Source organism: Vipera ursinii (assembly GCF_947247035.1).
Source record: "Vipera ursinii genome assembly, chromosome: 4".
Taxonomy (NCBI): domain Eukaryota; kingdom Metazoa; phylum Chordata; class Lepidosauria; order Squamata; family Viperidae; genus Vipera; species Vipera ursinii.
In genome coordinates this window covers 66,702,157-66,722,939 of record NC_139514.1, presented here as the reverse complement: position 1 = coordinate 66,722,939, position 20,783 = coordinate 66,702,157, and the positions used below count along the sequence as shown (strand labels likewise).

Genomic DNA, 20,783 nt, shown 5'->3' with positions numbered 1-20,783 from the left:
TGGAGCCTGTCCATTCTACTTGTAACTTGAAAGATTGTAGAAGTGAATCTTGTACCCCAAACGAGATCACTCCCTTGCTCGTTAAGATGGAGGTGGCTCGCTAAGTGAACATAAGATACAGGTAGTCCTTGAGTTACGAGTGTAATGGAGCCTGCGCATTCCACTCGTAACTCGAAAACTCGTGGGAATGAATCTCGTACATTGAATAAGATCACTCACTTGCTCATTAAGACGCATGTGACTCGTTAAGTGAACATGAGATATCCCAGGGTAGGGAAGGCCATGGAGGGCCTAGTGATGGAACAGGCCCCCAAGGCCTCCCAACCCACTAAGATACCTCATGCTTCCCCCTCCATTCCTGCCATGACAGACTCACCTGGAAAAGATCTGTTTTCTCTCTGCCATGATTCCTGCTGCTGCCAGGATCTGAGGCCAGGGGACGCTTCTGCAGTCCCCCTGCGGTCCAATCCGGGCTCCAGAAGCCTTTTCCAGGCTGCTGCCACCCAGAGTTGAGGTTGGGGAACTCTTCTGCAGGCCCCCCCCATGGCCTGATCAGGCCTGGAGAATGCCTCTGGAGCCCAGATCAGGCCATGGGGGGGGCACAAGTGTTTCCCCGCCTCAAATCTGGGCAGCAATGGCCTGGAAAAGGCCTCCAGAACCCTGATTGGGCCACAGGGGGTGGCATGGAAGCATTCCCCGGCCTCAAATCTGGACGGCAGCATCCTGGAAAACACCTCCAGAGCCTGGATTGGGCCACGGGGGGAGCACAAAAGCATTCCCCGGCCTCAAATACAGGTGGCAATAGCCTGGAAAAAGCCTCCAAAGCCTGGATTGGGCCGTGGCAGGGCGCAGAAGCCTCTCCCAGCCTCAGATCCAGACTGCAGCAGCCTGCAAAAGGCCTCTGGAGCCCCAATCCAGCCTCCAGAAGCACGGGGAAGCATCACTCCGCTTTGGTTCTGTTCTCTGTTGCAGAGAACAGGGCCCTAAAGTACCATGAGATCACACAATATCAGTTGTGTGAGATCTCTCCCCACTGAACTCGCATGGTCTTGCATTACTTTAGGCCTCCATTCTCTATGAACTCACTGAAGGCCTGGATCAGCCAAGAAAGCGAAGGATCTCAGTCTTCGTAGGGTGAGTATTGAAGGCCTGGTGCCTAGGGAGACCTGGGGTGGGGAGGGAATAACCAGGGTGAATGTTGTAGAGCCTCTGCAGTCACTCATAAGGGCGAATGACTGCCGTAGTGCTGCAATATTGGTAATTTCAGGAGTTGCTCGTAAGCACTAGGGAGCACTTATCACATAACTTTGAGCGAGCATAAAGTGAACGCTCATAACTTGGGGATTACCTGTATTATCAAACTTTCATAATATCAAGTGAGCTTGCTAAAGATAGCAAAAAAGATTACGAAATACCTTTTTTAACAGTTCATACTGTATTGTTTATATCTGAAACATACTTTATCAATTTTATTTCCTTTAAAACTAGGTGTTCCAGGCTTTTGTGTTTATAATGTAAGCAAATATAAGAGAATCCATTTAAAAGCATACCAACCTTATTCCTCTAATAGAAGAAGCTGTAAAATTCCATTCATGAATTTGTTTCTGTGAAGAAATAAAACCATAGTTCTGAAGCAAGACTGCAAATAATTTCTTACTGCTTGGGCTTAGCCTGCAGTACAGTATTTGCAGTTTTGACTTTAGATTACCTAAGATAGTAAGGTGAAATAATACACATCATTGTGCCTTATCACAAGTTCACAGGTACCATCCTGTGGTTACTCAAATGGGATCACAGTGATGTGATAGCAGGTTCCCTAGGTCCAGTCCAGACAATCTCTCCAGAAGCAAAGCGAATTAATGAATAATACCAAGAGGTGCAAAATACAATTCGCACTGTATTCCTATCATTTCCTCAATGAAGGTCATCCATAAACATTTCCAAGTTATGATATGAATGGATTGGAAATCAAAATTCCTAAAGCTGAGAAACTGGAAAGCATCCACAAAGTTTATAAGGTGTAAAATTGTTTAAACTCTATAAATCAATTCAAATTCTTTTACAGAAATCTGCAATTGGAAAATGAAACCATTGCAATAAATCTAATTTTGTATACTACTAAGAATTCTGTGAAACTGAAATCTTGAGAGTTCTAAATCTTAAAAATTGGCCCTAAAGGACCTTAAGATAAAATAAACAGGAATACTTAATAATGTATTAATGCTGGACACTTTCTGTTTGCAACATTGTTTTTCTTCTGAAGAATTAGGAATAAAATGTTCTTTTTAAAACATTTTTATGAAACACTCATTAGGAGTTCTTAAAAGAATAGCATGATTGTTTTCAAATAAATCATGTCTAAAGTATTAAGACAACGCCCAGCTAATCTTACCATTTCTGCAGGGGACACATGCCAAAGGGAAACTGTTCTCTCATCAGCTCCATTATTGATTGAAACATATGCAGGCTGATATATCTTGGTTGGCTCTATCACCAATACCTAATTAAATAAAACTTGTTGTATGAAGCATGTATTCAAACTGCTATCTAGCCATCATTCAATTTCAAAATGAGGAACAGAATTCTTGCATTATAATCCTAAGCCTAATTATTACAGACCAAAAGCACAATGAATTTAGGGGCTTTTGAATAAATTTGAATAAGACAACCTTTCGTTATTTCAATGGAAAAGACTTGCTTTAGTTCATACCATCTCTTGTATTAACTGCATTTTTAGGTATATATGGATGAATGTATTACAGCTCAATCCACCAATTCTTAAACTAGTAACCAACAGAAACACATTAATATAAAGCACTCTAACTAATGGGGAAAAAATGAAATATAGCTCCCTGAAGTTGCAACATTCAATTCATGGCAAGAGATCTCTCTGATAGATTGAGGAAACCAAGAATAAGAGAAATTCAGTTAGAGAGCATTTCGTAAAGGTACAAAGCATGGAAACATGAAAAGGAAACATTTCAAAGAAACACCACATTAACTGGCTTGCTAGAAGTCTGCTTGAGAACTATAATCCTTTTCAACATGTTTTATATTGACTAGCATTAATTTTGAAATCCATATGAATAAACTGTTCTTGAGTTTGCCAGCTATGTGGGACTTGACATCCTCATTACTAATCTGTTCCCAGGAAATATATGGCTTTTTGAGAAACCAATATGGTGAGAGTCAACTTAGTCTTAAGGGGAACACTATTCTATTAGTTTGTTCAATACACAATCATTTTTGTTATCTCCAACTCGGTATCAATATAGTTATATAATTAACAACAAATTATACACTGTAGAGTCTTACTGGGAATCTTAATCCATCGTTTTTTTCTTTGGTTGCCTCAACAATTATATCCAACCAGAAGTTCAGTCTTTCTTGCCTTGGAGAATGTTCTATGGTCTGTTTCTTGAAATGCTGAATTAATATCAGATTTTGTACCAAGGATTTTAAATACCTGAAACATGTAAATATAAGTAATAAACAAAATGGCCAACAGGTCCTTTTAAATCAATGTTGAAAAACATATTTTTATAGGAATCATGTATTTAAATAGATGGATAATAAAATCAACCTTCCTAAGTCTATTATTTATAAAACATACTTTCCAACGAATTACTGCTAATTCTTACCTAGTTAGTCTTCTTTAAAAACACAAATGATATTTTTATTTAAAGTCTGCAGCCAAATTATCATGTGAATATTTTGACAAAAAAAATTGTATCTTTATTGGAGGGAAAACTCCCCAAATCCACAACTAGTTGATATTGTTAGGAAGATCAATCAAACCATAATAAATAGTTATGCAAACTCTTTTTATTTATCAAAATTCCTCATCAGGCAAAATATCACAACAAAGCAAAAATGTTGGTGTGTATGTATGAATTTGGAAAAACAAACTTCTACAAGGATTCAGGTTATCATAGACAGATTGACCATCATGGCTTACAATAAAGAGAAGACTTAACAAAACCTAGTAAATGCGAGCTACAATTACAAAAAATATGTGATGATACATACCAAATGGGTGGTTTCAATTTGAAAAGTCTTTCTGCTGCTTGGATAGCTTTACCAATGTCACTGGCCAACATGCTTACGGTGAAAAACTGTCCAACGTCCCAGTAATTGTTCATTTTTTCCAGATTCCCTTTTCTTCCCAATAAACTATTTAATCGTACTCCTTGACAAACATATGAAAAGAGAATGCTGCAAATGAATACAAGAATCCTATTCCAAAACCTAAGAGAGGGTGATGTGTTTCTAAAGATTATAGTCTCAAAATTTAACTGGAAGGAGAAATTGTACAGGTGTACTCATCTTTTTCTCTACAGAATTTAAAGCTAGAAATTAGACAATACTATTGCCATTGCTGTTAACAGTTAAGTAGAAGGAAGCTTCATGTTACTGGAACCATGAAGGGAAGGGAGAAATAGGTGGATCAGGCTTATGAAATTAACTGACTGACATCACCACACTTAATTTTCCTTTATTCATTTACCTATTTTCCTCAGTTCCATGGAAGTTTCAAATTGCTGCCCTGAAACAATCAGCAAAACTGCAAGGTTAATTCCAGAATATAGAGTTGACTGGAGCTCAAACCCTTTATGATACCTGCAGGAACAAAATTTAATCAAATGAGTCACAGAAGAAAAATAGTTATCAAATCTCAATATATCTCATGCTAGATATTACAGAACTGATTCCACCTCTCCTCCGCCCCTTATTTCCGTCTCCCTGGGAAAGATGAGAATGCAGATTTTAGTCATCCAATAGCTGTCCTGTAATATCTAGTTGGCCACTGCTAATCAGAGAACAAGAGCTTTCATCAAATCCTGAGGGCCTTCCTTATGGTTTTATTTGTATATATTCCCTTATTATTTATTCACTTTTTAGGAAGATAGGATACTATAGGTCTGTGGTGGCAAACCTATGGCATGGGTGCCACAGGTGGCATGCGGAGCCCTCTCTGTGGGCACGCGTGCCATCACCCAAGTGCTAGGCCTTCAGCTGGGTTTTATAAAACCTTTTTACTTTAGGCTTCCATTGCCATGTACAAAAAAAATCAATTTCAACTTCTCGCAGGAAAAAAAAAGTTCTCACAAAGTTGAAATTGATTGATCTTTTTACTCCCACCCAGTCTGCCTTCATCACTGCAGCCACGCCCACCCGATGAGCCACGCCCACCCAATTGGCCACACCCACTCAAAGGGCCATGCCCACCTGGCACCCGATGATACATAAGCGGGTTTTGGGTTGCAGTTTAGACACTCAGTCTCTAAAAGGTTTGCCATCTCTGCTATTGGTAGCCCTCAACTTACAACCACAATTGATGCCAAAATTTATGTTGCTAAGGGAGACATGTTGTGAGTTTTACTCCATTTTACGACTTTTCTGCCATAGTTGTTAAGTGAATCATTGGAGTTTTAAGTTAGTAACAGAGTTCTTAAATGAATCTGGCTTCCCCACTGACTTTGCTTGTCAGAAGTCACAGAGTAGTAGTCACATTACCCCAGAACACTCCAACCATCATAAATATGAGCCAGTTGCCAAGTGGCCGAATTTCAGTCATGTGGCTGTGGGGAATGCTACAGTGGTCATAAGTGTGAAAAATGGTCATAAGTCACTTTTTTCAGTGCTACTGTAAATTTGAATGGTCACTAAATGAATTGTTGTAAGTTGAGGACTACCTGTAATTGGTAGTGAATATGGAATTCACTAGTAGGATACTCTCCTTTTCTATTTTTGTAGTGATACTGAACCATTCAACACCTCTTACCATTCAATAGCTTTGTCTCGGCTACTATTATCTTTACAGTCTGAATCAAGGAATATGTCTTTATAAATTCTCCCACATAGGCAAAACATATCTGGTGCTGGATGATCACATGTCTGTAAGACCTGGAGCATCACTTGAAGCGCCTTTTCCCGGTCACCCATGTTGTTCCTTCTAAAATTCAGACAAAAACCTGGTCTAATTTACACACATACATAAACCACATTGAATGACAAACTTTTTGTTCCTAACAACATTATATAATTATATTACCCCAAAACCGTACTTTATATAGATTTTCTCAGATTGAGTGTTCTGCAGTAAAACCAATAAGGATTCTTGTAACAGTATAAAGACATTTACTGTACTATATTTGTAAATAACATTCTATTCCATCACATCTTTCTACTACTAATAGTTTATACAATAGAAAATTTGATGGGCTTAAGGTGTCATCAGACTCCTTGTTCTTCAAGCAAACCAATCAATTTTCAATAATTTTTTCCTCTCTAGCATTTTTTCCAGATGTATACATCTCCTAGGAATATAATACAAGACCTATGAAATCTAAAGTGACTTTAGACAGATCTTTTCCTCTTCCTATGGATATTTTCAGTTAATTCTGAAAAACCACCCTATCATGGACAGTCAGATAACTGCTTTGTACTCAGTATCTGAAAGGTGCTTTGGAGTACCACATGGGCCTTTGAAAGATACAGTTACTATAAGATATCACAGAGCTGCTACTTTCTGTGTGCTCTGGAGACTAAATCTAAGGTGTAGCAGAGTTCTAATATTCATTTTGTACAGCTGTCCCTAATGAAATAAATTCAATGTATTGCTTAAGAAAAGGTACAGTATGACTCTAGAACATTTTAGTTAAGTATCTCAGATGTCTGACTTTAACTATAAAGCAAAATCTTTCAACATGTGACAAAAAAGTTTCATTAGTACTACTTTTTCAGGATCCAAATTGAAACAAATACATGTTAATATACTGTACATAAAACCCCTTTCATTGTTTACATAAAGATAGCACATTCGTGTGAACAACAAAACCTGCAATTGGCAAACACTGCAGTTTAAAAAATCTTTTACATAAGACTGTTGAAGTGTACTAACCAAATACTGTTCATGTATAATAGAAAAAAAGTTACACATTGCCAGATCTATAAATAATTCAATATGTAGTAAAGTCAATGCACAAACTTCATGATTTAAGGGATTCTGTAAAAGTAATAAACAACTGGCACAAAGGTTTACCAATTAATACTAGTCATAACATGCACTGAATCTTTAACAGCAAGCACACTTTCAACTGTTAGCTCAAAGAATATGGTAAAACTGAGGCATGGGTCAGGAACCCTACTTTCTGCAAGATACAAAAAGATTGAACCTGGGTACCAGGGCTAGGTAAAAGAAGTAACAATGGTTTGGAATCAACAAAAAGCTGGAAAAGTCCAGGGAATGAAGCAGAAGATATTTGCTTCGTGAATCTGTAAAAAAATATGTAACCAAGACTAGCAACTTTATGCATTCTGCTGCTTATATCTCTGTATAAATTCAGTAACTATGTGTTTTATGCAACAAGATTATGCCAACAAAACCAAAGATTACTGAATATTTCTTGAGTAAAAGAAGCCACAATGTTGGCTTCTTCCCACTTTACTGGGAATATTCTGGATCGAAGCTGTTGTACTTTAATCTCTTGTAAGACTTCTATGGTCTATGTAAGCAGATATAATTAACCTTAACAGGTCTCTCCAGATAGTTTTGAACTCGTAGAAAACACCTTTATCATATAGAAATACCTTTATTGCATGTGTTCGATCCAGAATAGTTAGAAGATGATAATGCTCCCAGGGTCTGCATATTGGGACCCCATGTTTTCTACTAATGAAGCATGGCTCTCTAGGGAAAAAGGAGGAGAAAGTCCATCCCAGAAAGGGGAGGGGAAAGGAAACACGTCATAGGGTAGGAGCGTCTGACTGCCCACATTGTGATTTCTCCACACAGCCACGTGGTGGCAGCACAGATACCTTTCCTGACGCATATCACAATTATCTTTTTTTTTCTTTCTTTCTTTCTTTCTTTCTTTCTTTCTTTCTTTCTTTCTTTCTTTCTTTCTTTCCTTCCTTCCTTCCTTCCTTCCTTCCTTCCTTCCTTTCGTAACTTTGAGCCAATTGCTTGCTCCCTCAGTCTACCTCATGTAACTGGGTTGTTGTGGGCAGTTATGCCATCCTGTGTTGTGCAATATAAAGGTGGGATATAAATACAATTGTTTGTTTGTTTGATTGATTGATTTCTATAGCCACTTATCTCAACAAGTGACTGGGTGATGTACATCACAACTATGTAAATAAAACAGAAATATTTAAATTATTTGAAGTATCACAACATTTCACAATCTGACTTTCAAGAAACCATGGGAAACGATTACAATATCCTTAAATAGTAATTGTTAATATTAAAGAATAAAAAGAAATTTGCATCACTCCTGAGATACATATTCAATGGTATAATCTGTGCAAATCTATTTTACTATTAGTTCTAAGCAACTTGTTCATTACAATAAACTATGCTATACAGTTGAAATTAAACTGAACCCCAATCTAATAGTGTCCAAGGACTATATTCAAATTAGAATTAAAGGAAGTTTATGAGAAATGGCTGGAAATATATCAGAAATGCCAGTTAAACTGAATAATATAGGGTCAGAAAATGATTTTGTACTTTATGTAAAATTATGGCATGAAAAAAACACTAATTGGGAGGATGTTGCCTGTTATTAAGATACCTTGTGAAGTGATTATATCCTTCTGAAAATAACATCACTTTTCACAAAATACAGTCACATTGCATAATGGGATAATTGTATCAATGGCAGCAGAATTTGACGTGCGAGTCCATTGTACTGAGGTCCAATAAATTTAAAATTTCACTTCATGAATCTTTAACTTTAAAGCTATTTTTAAGATATCCACGGTAGCTCACTAATTACATAAAATATCTATTTATAAAAAAAATTAGAGTAAAACATATAAAATTTAAGCTTACCTATTCAGTGCAAAGGCATAGTGAAATTTGATATTGTGCTGATCAGCCAAATCACAAGTTGGGAGCATTTCCAGTGTCTCCACTAGTTTCACCATAGCATCATAATCCTAGCAGTAGCAAAAGATAATAAAATATTTATAAACAAAATTCATGCATCAAATATTTCTTCTTTTCCTACTTTGCAAATGTGGCCATGACTAACAACTCCTAAAAAATTCATAGTGCTTGTCCCTAACAACTGATTCACCACAGAAGAAAATCTGACAAAGATACTCTTTACTAACAGGGAACAACTTTATAACTGTATAACAAAATCCTTTCTTTTGAATAGAATAGAGCTGGAAGGGACCTTGCAGGTCTTCTAGTCCAGCCCCTCACTCAAGCAGGAGAACCTATGCCATCTCAGACAAGTGACTTTTACTCTTTTGGTAACAAGTCACTGGTGTGACTCTTCTAGATGGATGATTTTCTCTTAAGTATTTATCTATTTGTAACTGGCAGAAAGTCAGAAGTGAAATTTAAAAAGTAGCCTTATAGATAATCTCTTTGTAAGGGCAGTAGATATGCAATATATATGCTGAAGGTCACCCAGATTCCATAACAACTGTTTATGAGATTCATTCCCTCAAGTTCAATTTAAGGCTGATGAATATCATAGAAAAAGACACAAAATATTGCATGAAAAGCAGTTTTGAGCTTACAATAGATGTTCTAAAAGGGGACAAATTAAGATCAGAAACATCCATACCATAAATGGGTAAATTCTGCATTTCAGGTAAAAGTAACATACCTGGATATCTCTATAGGATAGGAGTAAATTGATCACAATGTCAGAAGTCAGGATTTCAGTATTATCCATATGAAGTTTAATCCTACCCAGTTCTTTTGCAAGTTCTTCTCCTTGATATTTCTCTCTAGCTTTTCTGATATCATTTAACAGACTTTCCTTATAATATGTACTAAGGAATTAAACACAACAGAACACAAATTTATTTAACATTGAACAACAAACAACAAACCATCGAACAACAGACTTGGTTTCTCTGCAGGATGTTTATATTTTAATTCAATTTATATGGCTGCCCATCTCAGCAAGTAGTTGGTAAGTATCTTCTGAACAGAAATAAGGAATGTTATGAATGGAGAGATCCTATGTTTCTATCTAATTATAATAAAAACCCAGTGCAAAATTCAAACTGAGCATGGAAATCCACATTTCTGTATGGTTCGCTATACATTAATTCAAAGCCAATCATTACCTGAACCTGATATGAATAGAAACAGCTTCCCACACAAATGAGGTGACCATATGACAGAGTTAACAAAATCTAATGTCACAGATATAAAGTATTTCTGTTGTTGCAATATTTCAGTTAGATGATGATGGTAGTCACAATCCTATCTTCTTGCTATCTTGATTAGTCAAGGCAACTAACAAAAATAAAGCAAAACAACATAACAAATTGAAAATAAAGATCAAAATTAACAATAAATACTGGAATCATGAAACAATTCTAATCATGGTGAGGTTGTCTTTATAGTTTTACTAAACAATGAGAGAATGGGAGTCCCAAAGATGCTCCCAAAGAATCTCCATAGAGAGAATGGGGCATATATTGAGGGAATATATTCCATAGCATGGCAGAAACAAAGACAAAGACTTTCGCATCTGTCAAAACTACAAGCATCTAACAAGAAAACAGAAGTGGGGTATCTCTTCAAAAGGTCCTACTGATTTTAACACTCAGTCAGGGCCAATAATAGGATAATGGTCCTGTTAGGTATTTGGTTCTTGCAGGCATTGAGCGAGATGGAGGGTTCAATCAGCAACAGGCTTTATTGAGAGTCAGAACATAACAGAAGCAATCTAATAGCTGCTGTGCAGCTATTTATATGGTTGGCCTCTAGGGGGCGACCAATAGATTTAAAGTAGCAGTTTCCCACCCAAAAACCTACTTAATCAGCTGGAGACAGCCAGTCTAGTTTGGCCCAGCAACCATTACAACACATGCAAGTGAATTCAGCCATTAGCAACAGTTTAAACATAAGCAAATAATTACAGCATGTAAGGCCTGTACATTACACCCCTTCCCCCTGGCTAGCACAACTTTCATTTGCTTACAAAATCTTGAAGATACTTAGGTAGTCTTCGTGTTCGTTCGGAACATCGGGAGGTTACTAGAAGCTCCCGGTCTACCTGTTTGCCTGCCAGCCTGTAGACCCGGGCTTTGCGGTTCAGTGGAGTCAAAACAACTCGAGTCCCTTTGGCTGGCCTGTTCCGGTCGACCCAAACCAAAATCCAAACCTGCCACGAAATCGGCAGGGCTGCTACTGGTTGTAGGATCATTGTCCGGCTCCTGTGGTACAGTCTGTGTCTCCGGGGAAAACGCTTCTATGTCCCCGTCCCCGTTCTCTTGTGCAAGAATTCTCTCAGAGCATGCAAACTGCTCTGCTGCAATACTGACGTGTGGACTCAATGTCTGTCCCTATTGGAAGTCCTGGGTCAGCGACTGTTCTGCTAGCTGCCTGAACCTGAACCGCCGACGCAACTGATCAATTTGTCAGCAAATGACTCACCCATCTTTCAAGACCACCTTGTAGGAGAGTGGTCCTGACACCTTAACAACCTTCGCTGCCACCTGCAAGGCCCCTTGCCCATAATTCCGGGTCCAAACCCAGTCCCCCACTTGTAAGTTCCTTGGTGCCTTCAGACATGCCGTGTCTGAGGCTACTCTGTCGGGGTGCAGCCTGTCCAGTTTAGTGATTAGCCTCTTGCCCCAGCTAAGCTCTGCTGGGTTCTTGCCTGTGGCGATGCAGGGCACTGTGTGCTGGCATAATAGGAAGTCAGCCAGTCTGTGGTTCCAATCCCCTGTGACAATACGTTTCAGGAATTCTTTGGTTGTGCGAACCATGTGTTCTGCCTGTCCGTTCGACGACAGGTGGAAGGGAGCCGATGTGGCATGACTTATGAGGTTGGCCCTGAGGAAGGCCTGGAATTCTGACATGGTGGGCTCCGTTGTGAGACTATGTGTTGCAAACAGTGACCGCAACACCTGGATGGTCCTAACAGTAGTCATATTGGAAACTGGGACCACCTCCAACCATTTAGAGTGGCTATCAACCACTATTAAAAACAACTGTCCCTGAAAGGGCCCGGCAAAATGTACGTAGATTCTTGACCACGGTGTGTGCTTTCCTCCCATTGGTGGACAGGGGCCTGTGGCATCTCTGGTCTGGACTGCTGACATGTGTAACATCTGTGTACTTGGGCCTCAATAACTTTATCTAGCCCTGGCCACCAGTGGTAGCTCGCCAGTGCCTTCATCTGGACGATACCCGGATGGCCTTCATGCAGAAACTGGAGAACCCTGGGCCTGAGTGAGCTGGGGACTACAACCCTACTGCCCCAAAGAATATACCCCTTATGAGTGGACAGCTCATTTTTCCTAATAAAAAAACCTTGGAATTCGGCTCCCAGGCTATTTTCCAGCCATCCTGTGTGAATCCATGCCAACACGCAACTTAGGGTTTTGTTGGCTGCTGTCTCTGCAGCGACATCTCCTACATGTAGGGGGAACTCTGGCAAATCCTGTATGGCTAAAATGCGTGCAGCCAGAGCCAGATCTGGTTCCACATGCAGCAAGGGCAATCTGCTAAGGCCATCTGCGTGGCCCATTTCTTTGTGGATCAGCCTGAAACTGTAGGCTGAAAGGAATATGGACCACCTCAACATTCGTGGTGACAGAATTTGAAGTGTCTGTTTGTTTGTTGTGAACAATACTAGCAAGGGCTTGTGGTCAGTAAAGACCGTGAACTGGCATCCATACAAATAGTCATGGAACTTTTTAACCCCAGCCACGATGGCCAAGGCCTCTTTGTCAATTTGCACGTAGTTGCACTCCGCGGAGGACAAGGTCCTCGATTAATACATGGGGGACTGTTTCCCATCACCCAACAAATGGCTCAGCACAGCCCCAACCCCATATGGGGACGCATCACACGTGATGCAAACTGGCAGCTTTTCATGTGTGAGCACCGAGTTTGAGGATAACAGTGCTTTGACTGCCTGGAAACTCCTTTCGTGGACCTTGGTCCACTGCCACTGAGTGTTTTTGTCTAAGAGCCGGTGTAACAGCTCTGCCACTGCGGCCTTATTTGGGAGAAATGTATGATAGAAGTTTAGAAGGCCCAAGAAGGCTTGAAGCTCCCCCTTGGACCTAGGACTTGGTGCCAGCTGAATCGCTTTCAGCTTTGACTCTGCAGGATGGATGCCCTCAGCATCGATTCGAAACCCAAGGAATTCTGTAGACAGAACCCCAATCTTGCATTTGTCTCTAATCTAAGTCCCGCAGTGTGGAACCACTGAATAACGACTCTAAGCCACTCTCAGCCAGAACTTCTGTGGACTCCCTGGCAATGAGTACAACATCGAAGTAGGGGCAGACCCCGGAATACTCTTGAGCGTACGCTCCATGATTCCTTGAAAAATCCCTGGGACTACACTCACCCTGAATTGAAGACACTTGATCTTGAAGGCCCCCATGTGTAACAATCATTTGGGCAGCTGCCGTGGCCTCGTCCACCAGCAGCTATTGATAGGCCTGTGCTAAATCTAATTTAGTGAACACGCAGCCTCCTTGCAACGACACCACAATATGGCTGACGACTGGGACAGGGTATGCGTGCTGTTGTAGTGCCCGGTTAACGGTGCACTTGTAGTCGGCACATATTTGTACCTCTCCATTGGCCTTGAGTGGCGTTACAACGGGGGTTTCCCACTCCCCACTGTCTATGGGCTGCAAAACCCCGACTGACAAGCCTGTCCAGCTCTGCATCAATTTTATGCTTTAACGCAAACGGCACACGATGGTGCTTAACCCAGATTGGCGCTACCAGGGGATCAAGTTTAAAAGCTATTGGAAGGTCTTTGTACTCTCCCAAACTTGGGCCAACAACATCTGTGAATTTCTTGCAGACGGAAGACAAGTCTGTCGTTTGTGTCCGGTGAATGCCGGTTACTTGTATGCCAAATGCATCGAACCAATCGAGCCCTATGAGGCTCGTATGTTGGCCATCTACCACAATCACATCTAGTGGGCCTGAAAACCCCCTGAATTTCACCGCAAGTGTGGCTTCACCCTTGACCGCCACTCTGGAGTTCTGGAAGTCGGTGAGTAAAATGCTAGATGGTTGAAGTTGGACCCATCTGTTGCTACGGCTGCAAACGTGCTGAAAAGTCCCGATTGAGATGATGGACACAGCAGAGCCTGTGACCAGTTCCATTTTACATGGAACTCCCTGAAGTTTGACCTGCAGTAGCAACTTCTGCTTAAGAGGTCGGTGGGCACCAGTGCGGAACACGCTCCTATGACTGGAGCAAAACCCTACTTGGTATTGCCTTGGGGCACCTGATTTCCCACACACCCAGCACATGGCTGTTCTGAAATGGCAATCTGTGTGTTGATGGCAGCCTCCGCAGCCCAAACACCTCGGGAACAGAACTGCCTTGTCAGTTGGCCTCGGCCCCCTTTCTATGTGCCTCTGTATATTGTCGACCATGGTCGAGAATCGGTGTCTTCCAACCATTCGGCGTCCTCGTGGTGGACGGTTTCTGTGTTTGCCATGCTTTTGGAGGGCTGCAATGCCTTCACGGCCCCTGTGGCGGCTTCGTCCACCATGACCTCCTTTAAGGCCTCTTGAAGTGAGAGAGGTTTTGTTAGAGCTCTCTATTCCTGTGTCCACAGACTAAGTGGTTCCTTAGTCTCTCTTCTAAGTCAGCGAAATTGCAAAGTCGCGATGCTTGACGAAGCGCTGCGATGAATTCTGTCACCGACTCGCCGGGTTGTTGTTCGCGTTGCTCAAAGGCGTGCCTCCATGCTATCACAGACAACTTCAGCTCGAAGTGGTTGCAGAGTTTTTTCTTTAAATCAGCATACGTGACGGTCTCCAGTTAACGCCAGGGTGACCAAGTTCTCGACGATATCCAAGGTGGGTGGGCTGCACACGCAGAGGAGGGTTGTGGCCTTCAGCCCATCTTCGCTGACTTGATTGGCACGGATGTAGTTTTCCACGCAGAAAATGACCATCTCTCCGGGTGCGTCACATCGAACTCTTCGAACTTTCCGACCTTCGCCATAGTTAGTAGTCTTTGCGGCTTGAGTCTCGCGTTGTCTTGTGCTGCTGACTTCTGCGTAGGCCCTAGGACAGATCCTTAGGGCTGGGTGGTCTCCAGCATGGCTTGCTAGGCAGACCGAGGGGGGGGGGAATGTAGTTCCTGCCAAGCTCTGTGCTGGCCTCACCCCCTAGTGACTTCAGGCTCTTATGATGAAGCAGCACATCCCACCTTCATTGCCAGTGTTATGTATTCAGTTCTTGCAGGCACTGAGCGAGACGGAGGGTTGAAACAGCAACAGGTTTTATTGAGAGTCAGAACATAACAGAAGCAATCTAATAGCTGCTGCACAGCTATTTATATGGTTGGCCTCTAGGCGGTGACCAGCAGATTTAAAGCAGCGGTTTCCCACCCAAAAACCTACTTAATTGGCTGGAGACAGCCAATCTACTTTGGCCCAGCAACCGTTACAACACATGCAAGTGAATTCAGCCATTAGCAACAGTTTAAACATAAGCAACTAATTACAGCATGTAAAGCCAGTACATTACAGGTCCCTTACATAATTAGGGCCTAGTCCACTTAGTGCATTAAAGGTTTAGATCAATTTCTTAAATTGATGTCTAGTAGGCAGCTGGCAATCTGTATGCAGGTAGTCCTTGACTTACAACAGTTTATTTAATGTCAGATTAAAGTTACAATGGCACCCAAAAAAATGACCTATGGCTGGTTTTCACACTTACATCTGTAGGGTCACATGATCAAAAATCAGCTGCTTAGCAGCTAGGATGTATTTATGATGGTTGCAGTGTCCCGGGGTCATGTAATCATCTTTTGAGACCTTCTGATGAGCAAATCAATGGGGAAGCCAGATTCACTTAACAACAGTGTTACTAACTTAAAAACTGCAGTGACGCACTTAACAACTGTAGCAAGAAAGGTCTCAAAAAAGGGCAAAATTTACTTAACTTTCTCAGCAACAGATTTTGGGTTCAATTGTGGTCATAAGTCGAGGACTACCTGTACTATTGCTATATTTTGTTTTAAAAAATAACTATTTCTTCTGCAAACTACTTTAATCTTTTAAATTGCTTTTATACATTCCTTCCAAAGAGGAAGAAAGGGCTCAAAAACTCTGGATCTGCAAGCCCTAGGACACAGGTCTGCAACCCATGGCTCCAGAGCCGCATGCGGCTCTTTCAGCCATCTCCTGCGGCTCCCAGTCCTCTGCCATGTGCAGTTCAAAAAAAAAAGTGGGACTAAAAAAGTTCAACCAATCAATTCAAATATGCAGGGTAAGTGCATATCTTGCCTTGGCTCTTCAGTCAAACCCTGTTCTGTGCATGCACGCATGTACGCGCAGGTGCACACATTTTTTTGCAGCTCCCAGTTTTTCCTTTTGTGAGGGAACCGGTTCCGAGTGGCTCTTTCACTGTTTCAGGTTGCTGACCCCTGGCCTAGGAAAACACTAAAACAATTAGGATGAACTTGTCTCTAGCCCTGATTCTATGCCAGTAAGAATCCCTCTTCCAATTCCGCCTCCTTGAGTATAGGTTCTCCCACAGTGCTGTGTCGTGAGTCAGCTACTGTTTACTTTGATGACCCATTCTGGTCAACAGAATTAAGTATCTGGGGATTCAGGTAATTAACAATCTGAATTGGTCTCTCCACGTCATCCTTAATGAAGTGTACAAACCAGCGTCTGCATTTCTTGCGTCGGATGAGGAGAGCACATCTTTCTCCGTCTGTCCCAGCCACTTTTTACAGAGGTGTGATTGTGTTGTGATTCAGGGTCAGCCTGTGGGTTCGGCAGTTGGGTCGGACGATTCAGAGGAGGAGGAGGGGGGTGTTGGAGAGGTTGCTGAGGGTGTTGGAGAGCTTGCTGATGAGAGCCCTCAGCCAGGCCCCTCCCACCTGGTTACGACGCAGACCTAGCTGTGTGAGCCTGTCAGCGTGGATGAAGATGACCCACAGCTGGCCCTGTTCAAGGACGCCCGACGCAGGAGGCAGTCAATCAGGAGTAAACAGAGGAAGGCACCTCGGAAGGAGGCAGAGAGAAGCCACACCCTGAACTGTTTAAAAGGGGAATGCGTGGGAGGGCTGGTTTGCTGAAGGCAACCGTTTGAATAGCTCCTGTTTCATGGTTCGTGTCTTGTTTTTGCTCTGTTTGCTTTTGTGTCCATAAATTTGGCAGGCTTAGTTCCAGCCTCTTGCCTTCTTGTAAAGGGGTTGTCCCTGCCTTATCTGCAGGGCCGGTAGTAGGCTGGTACAGAACAGATTGAAAGCATTTTAACAAACTGCATCACTGTCTGGTTTGGTGGCAGCAGTGCCTCAGATAGAAAGTCCATACAGAGAATGGTAAGGACAGCCAAGAAGATCATAGGAAGCTCACTTCCTGATATTCAGGATGCTGCTTATAAGTGCTATGTGCATAGAGCTCAAAGCACTGTTAGAGACCCCACATACCCACTTCACGGTTTGTTTCTGTTGCTCCCCTCTGGGAGGAGGTTTCAAAGGACTTCTAGCAGGACTACCTGATTCTGTAATAGCTTTGTTCCCTATGCCATCCATCTGGAAACTCGCAAGATTTGTTTCTCTTGTCATGTACATGTATACATAACCTGAACTAGACTGTTGTTTGTCTGTGTCATATAATATATGTGGGTACATGCATAATTCTGTATTTATTTATTTATTTTTGTCATATTTATGTAGTGAATATCGGAGGTGGTGAACCTTTGAGAGCTGTATGCAATGAAATTTCATTTTAATGTATGCCAATTAGTGTACATTCAAAGTGACAATAAAGTATTATTATTCTATTCTATTCTATTCTATTCTATTCTATTCTATTCTATTCTATTCTATTCTACTCTACTCTACTCTACTCTACTCTACTCTATGTGTCTTATTTCAAAATAGAATATGAGGTTTCCTTTATTTATACACTTGTACAACTGGACGGATCACCAGTTCTTATTTTACTTATTATATCTTTAAAAACAGTTTCATGTTACTAGGGTTAGTTTATTAGAACAGATGCATAAGAAAGATCCAACTTGGATTAAATTACAAACACATCAGTGCATTAGGCAGAGAAATATTGTGATTGCAAAACATCCTGGAGCTTTCTTTTTAAAGAAAAAATAGAAAAAGAAATGATTAATAAAAGAATTAAAGAGTAATAGATTACCATGAGGTAATATGGATATCCTTGAGAAGGCTGATAAATTTGTCCATTAGTGGCACACAGAGTGGTCCTAAGATGGTGTCCCAATTAGGTTGGATGTACTCAGATGCTCTCCGCTGGGCATCACTTTCACAACAGAAACAATCATCACATGATGTTACAGTGTATGGAATGAAGTGATAGTTGCCACTTGAAGCCTGAAGAAGACAATGAATTAAAATATTGCATATTAAAAAGAAAGCATAACAAAGATACAGAAATAAAATTTTAAAAGCTTCTTTGAAATTTATGCAAAATACATCCAGTTTTCATCCAGTTATCATAAAAGACTATATAAGAAATAAGAGACCATATAACTGCGCTGGACTTACCTTGAAAAGATCGGTCTCCTCTCTGCCATGGTTCCTACTGCTGCCTGGATCTGAGCCCGGGGGACGGTTACGCGTGCCTCCAGAGGCTAGATCGGGGCGTCAGAGGCCTTTTCCAGGCTGCTGCCACTCGGATCTGAGCCTGGGGGATGCTTCCATCTGCCTCCAGAGGCTGGATTGGGGCATCAGAGGCCTTTTCCTGGAAAAGACCTCCAATGCCCGATCCAGCCTCTGGAAGGCATGCAGAACTGTCCCCCGGACTCAGATCCGGGCGGCAGCAGGAACCGTAGCAGAGAGGAGACAGATCCTTTCCAGGTGAGTCCAGCGTGGCAGGAAGGGAGGGGGAAGCATGAGGTATCTTAGTGGGTTGGTGAGGCCTTGGGGGCCTGTTCCATCACTAGGCCCTCCATGGCCTTCCTCACCCTGAGATACCTCATGTTCACTTAACGAGCCATGTCTGTCTTAATGAGCAAAGGAGTGATCTTGTTTAAGGTACGAGATTCACTCCAGGTTTTCAAGTTACAAGTGGAATGGGCAGGCTCCATTACTGCTGGTGATGACCTATAAAGCCCTACATGGCTTGGGTCTGGGATATCTGAGGGAACACCTGCTGCCGGCATCAAGTTCCCTTCGTCCAGTGCGCTCCCACAGGGAGGGTCTTCTCAGGGTGCCACCAGTAAGAGATTGCCGGTGGGTAACACCCAGGGATAGGGCCTTCTCAGTGGGGGCGCCTGCCCTTTGGAACCAGCTGCCAGTGGAGCTGAGGACTGCCCCCGACCTCCGTTCATTCTGCCGGGGTCTGAAGACCTGGCTCTTCGAGCTCTCTGGCCCAGGCTGAGGATTAATTTATTTTAATTGGGGTTTTATTTATACAAGGATAAATTTAATCTTTTTTAAACTTGGTTTTAACTTTTGTATTTTTGGTTTTTAATTACCCTGTAAACCGCCCTGAGTCCTTCGGGAAAGGGCGGTATATAAATGTAATAAAATAAAAATAAATAAAATAATAAATAAATAAGTTGAGGACCACCTGTATATTTAGTTCATGGTTGAATTATTGGGTACTTGCTATTCTCTGGCCTCGATTTTCTTTTTCTTTTCTTTTTTATACAAGTTTTATTGTTTTTTTAATATTTACATATACATGTATTTGTAAAGCAATACAGTGGTTGGGTAGTCAAAGTAACAAATAACAAGTTGTTTGTAAATAGTTCAGGTTGCATCAACAAGGATTCCCTCTCTGATTCCCTGAGTTATCACATAGTCAAATTAATCAAGTTAATACATTTCTAGTTGTGACCTAGACAATTAACAGAATTTTCAATATATTTTCACTAATACATATCAATATTCTGTTTTCAAGTTTTACCTAATTGCAATAAAATACTCTAGAGTAGCCTATAATATACAAAAGAAACCTTAATTTTTGGGTAACCCACAATTCCCTATTTCAATAAAGAATAATTCTCTTGTCTACAAAACTTACATTGTTCGTTACAAAACATTCTTATGTTTTACCATTAAAGTCTAGTTTTCATCTTAACAAATCACCAATTATTAAAAAATATTTTTGTCTTAACCGTTCAATTATTAAAATATTCTTTTGTTATAAAATTCTAGATTCTATAGTATACTTCAAAATTATCTTCTAGAAGCTTAATTTTATTTTCCTTTAAAGATCTAAAACCCAGGGCTTTTTTTCTCATAGAACGCTCAGAACGGAGTTCCGGCACCTTTTTTGGATGGAACCTTGTAGGTTAGGCAAGGTGGGTTGTATGACATATGTGAGTTCTGGCACCTTTTTCTTTTACAAAAAAAACACTGCTAAAACCTAAATATAAAATCAGTTAAAGATTCCCCTTAGTCCAACAAAAGAAATTTTTTAAGCTCTGTTCTTACAAATACCAAAAAAGAGACAAGTCTAATTTTTTAAATTTAACTCTCGCCTTCCTTTTGTGCCAATCAGGCTTCCATCTTAATGCCTTTAAATTCTTAAATGTGTCTCCCTTTCTTCCTCCACCTCTTATTTGAATCTGAGGAGTCCATCCAAATGACAGTTTTGCAGGTGTCCCCTTTATAGTCATTATTGCCTTTAATAGCTCAGTTTTTGATGTCTGATGTAATATAATTGTCATTAATTCAGTCTGGACTTTTTCTTCTTCTATTTCCATCTGGCTTAGGTAGAAGGTAGTAGCTGATGTTGTTATCTTTTGATCAGATGAATCCTCAATGTACTGTATTTGAAGATAGTGTCAAGGACAGCTGTTATTCAGT

The 20,783-nt window shown here is 41.0% G+C and overlaps 1 protein-coding gene across 1 annotated transcript in view; it reads right to left on the bottom strand.

The window, feature by feature from the left end:
• MAP3K15 (mitogen-activated protein kinase kinase kinase 15) overlaps positions 1-20,783 on the bottom strand; it is an 89,981-nt gene that overhangs the window by 47,833 nt on the left and 21,365 nt on the right. The window contains exons 4-12 of the mRNA XM_083362918.1: positions 18,145-18,338; positions 9,630-9,798; positions 8,840-8,946; positions 5,786-5,956; positions 4,508-4,620; positions 4,030-4,189; positions 3,316-3,466; positions 2,393-2,500; positions 1,555-1,604 (exon numbers count right to left, since the gene is read on the bottom strand). Of these exons, the coding sequence (XP_083219044.1) occupies positions 1,555-1,604; positions 2,393-2,500; positions 3,316-3,466; positions 4,030-4,189; positions 4,508-4,620; positions 5,786-5,956; positions 8,840-8,946; positions 9,630-9,798; positions 18,145-18,338 (1,223 nt within the window). The remainder of the gene's footprint in view (positions 1-1,554; positions 1,605-2,392; positions 2,501-3,315; positions 3,467-4,029; positions 4,190-4,507; positions 4,621-5,785; positions 5,957-8,839; positions 8,947-9,629; positions 9,799-18,144; positions 18,339-20,783) is intronic.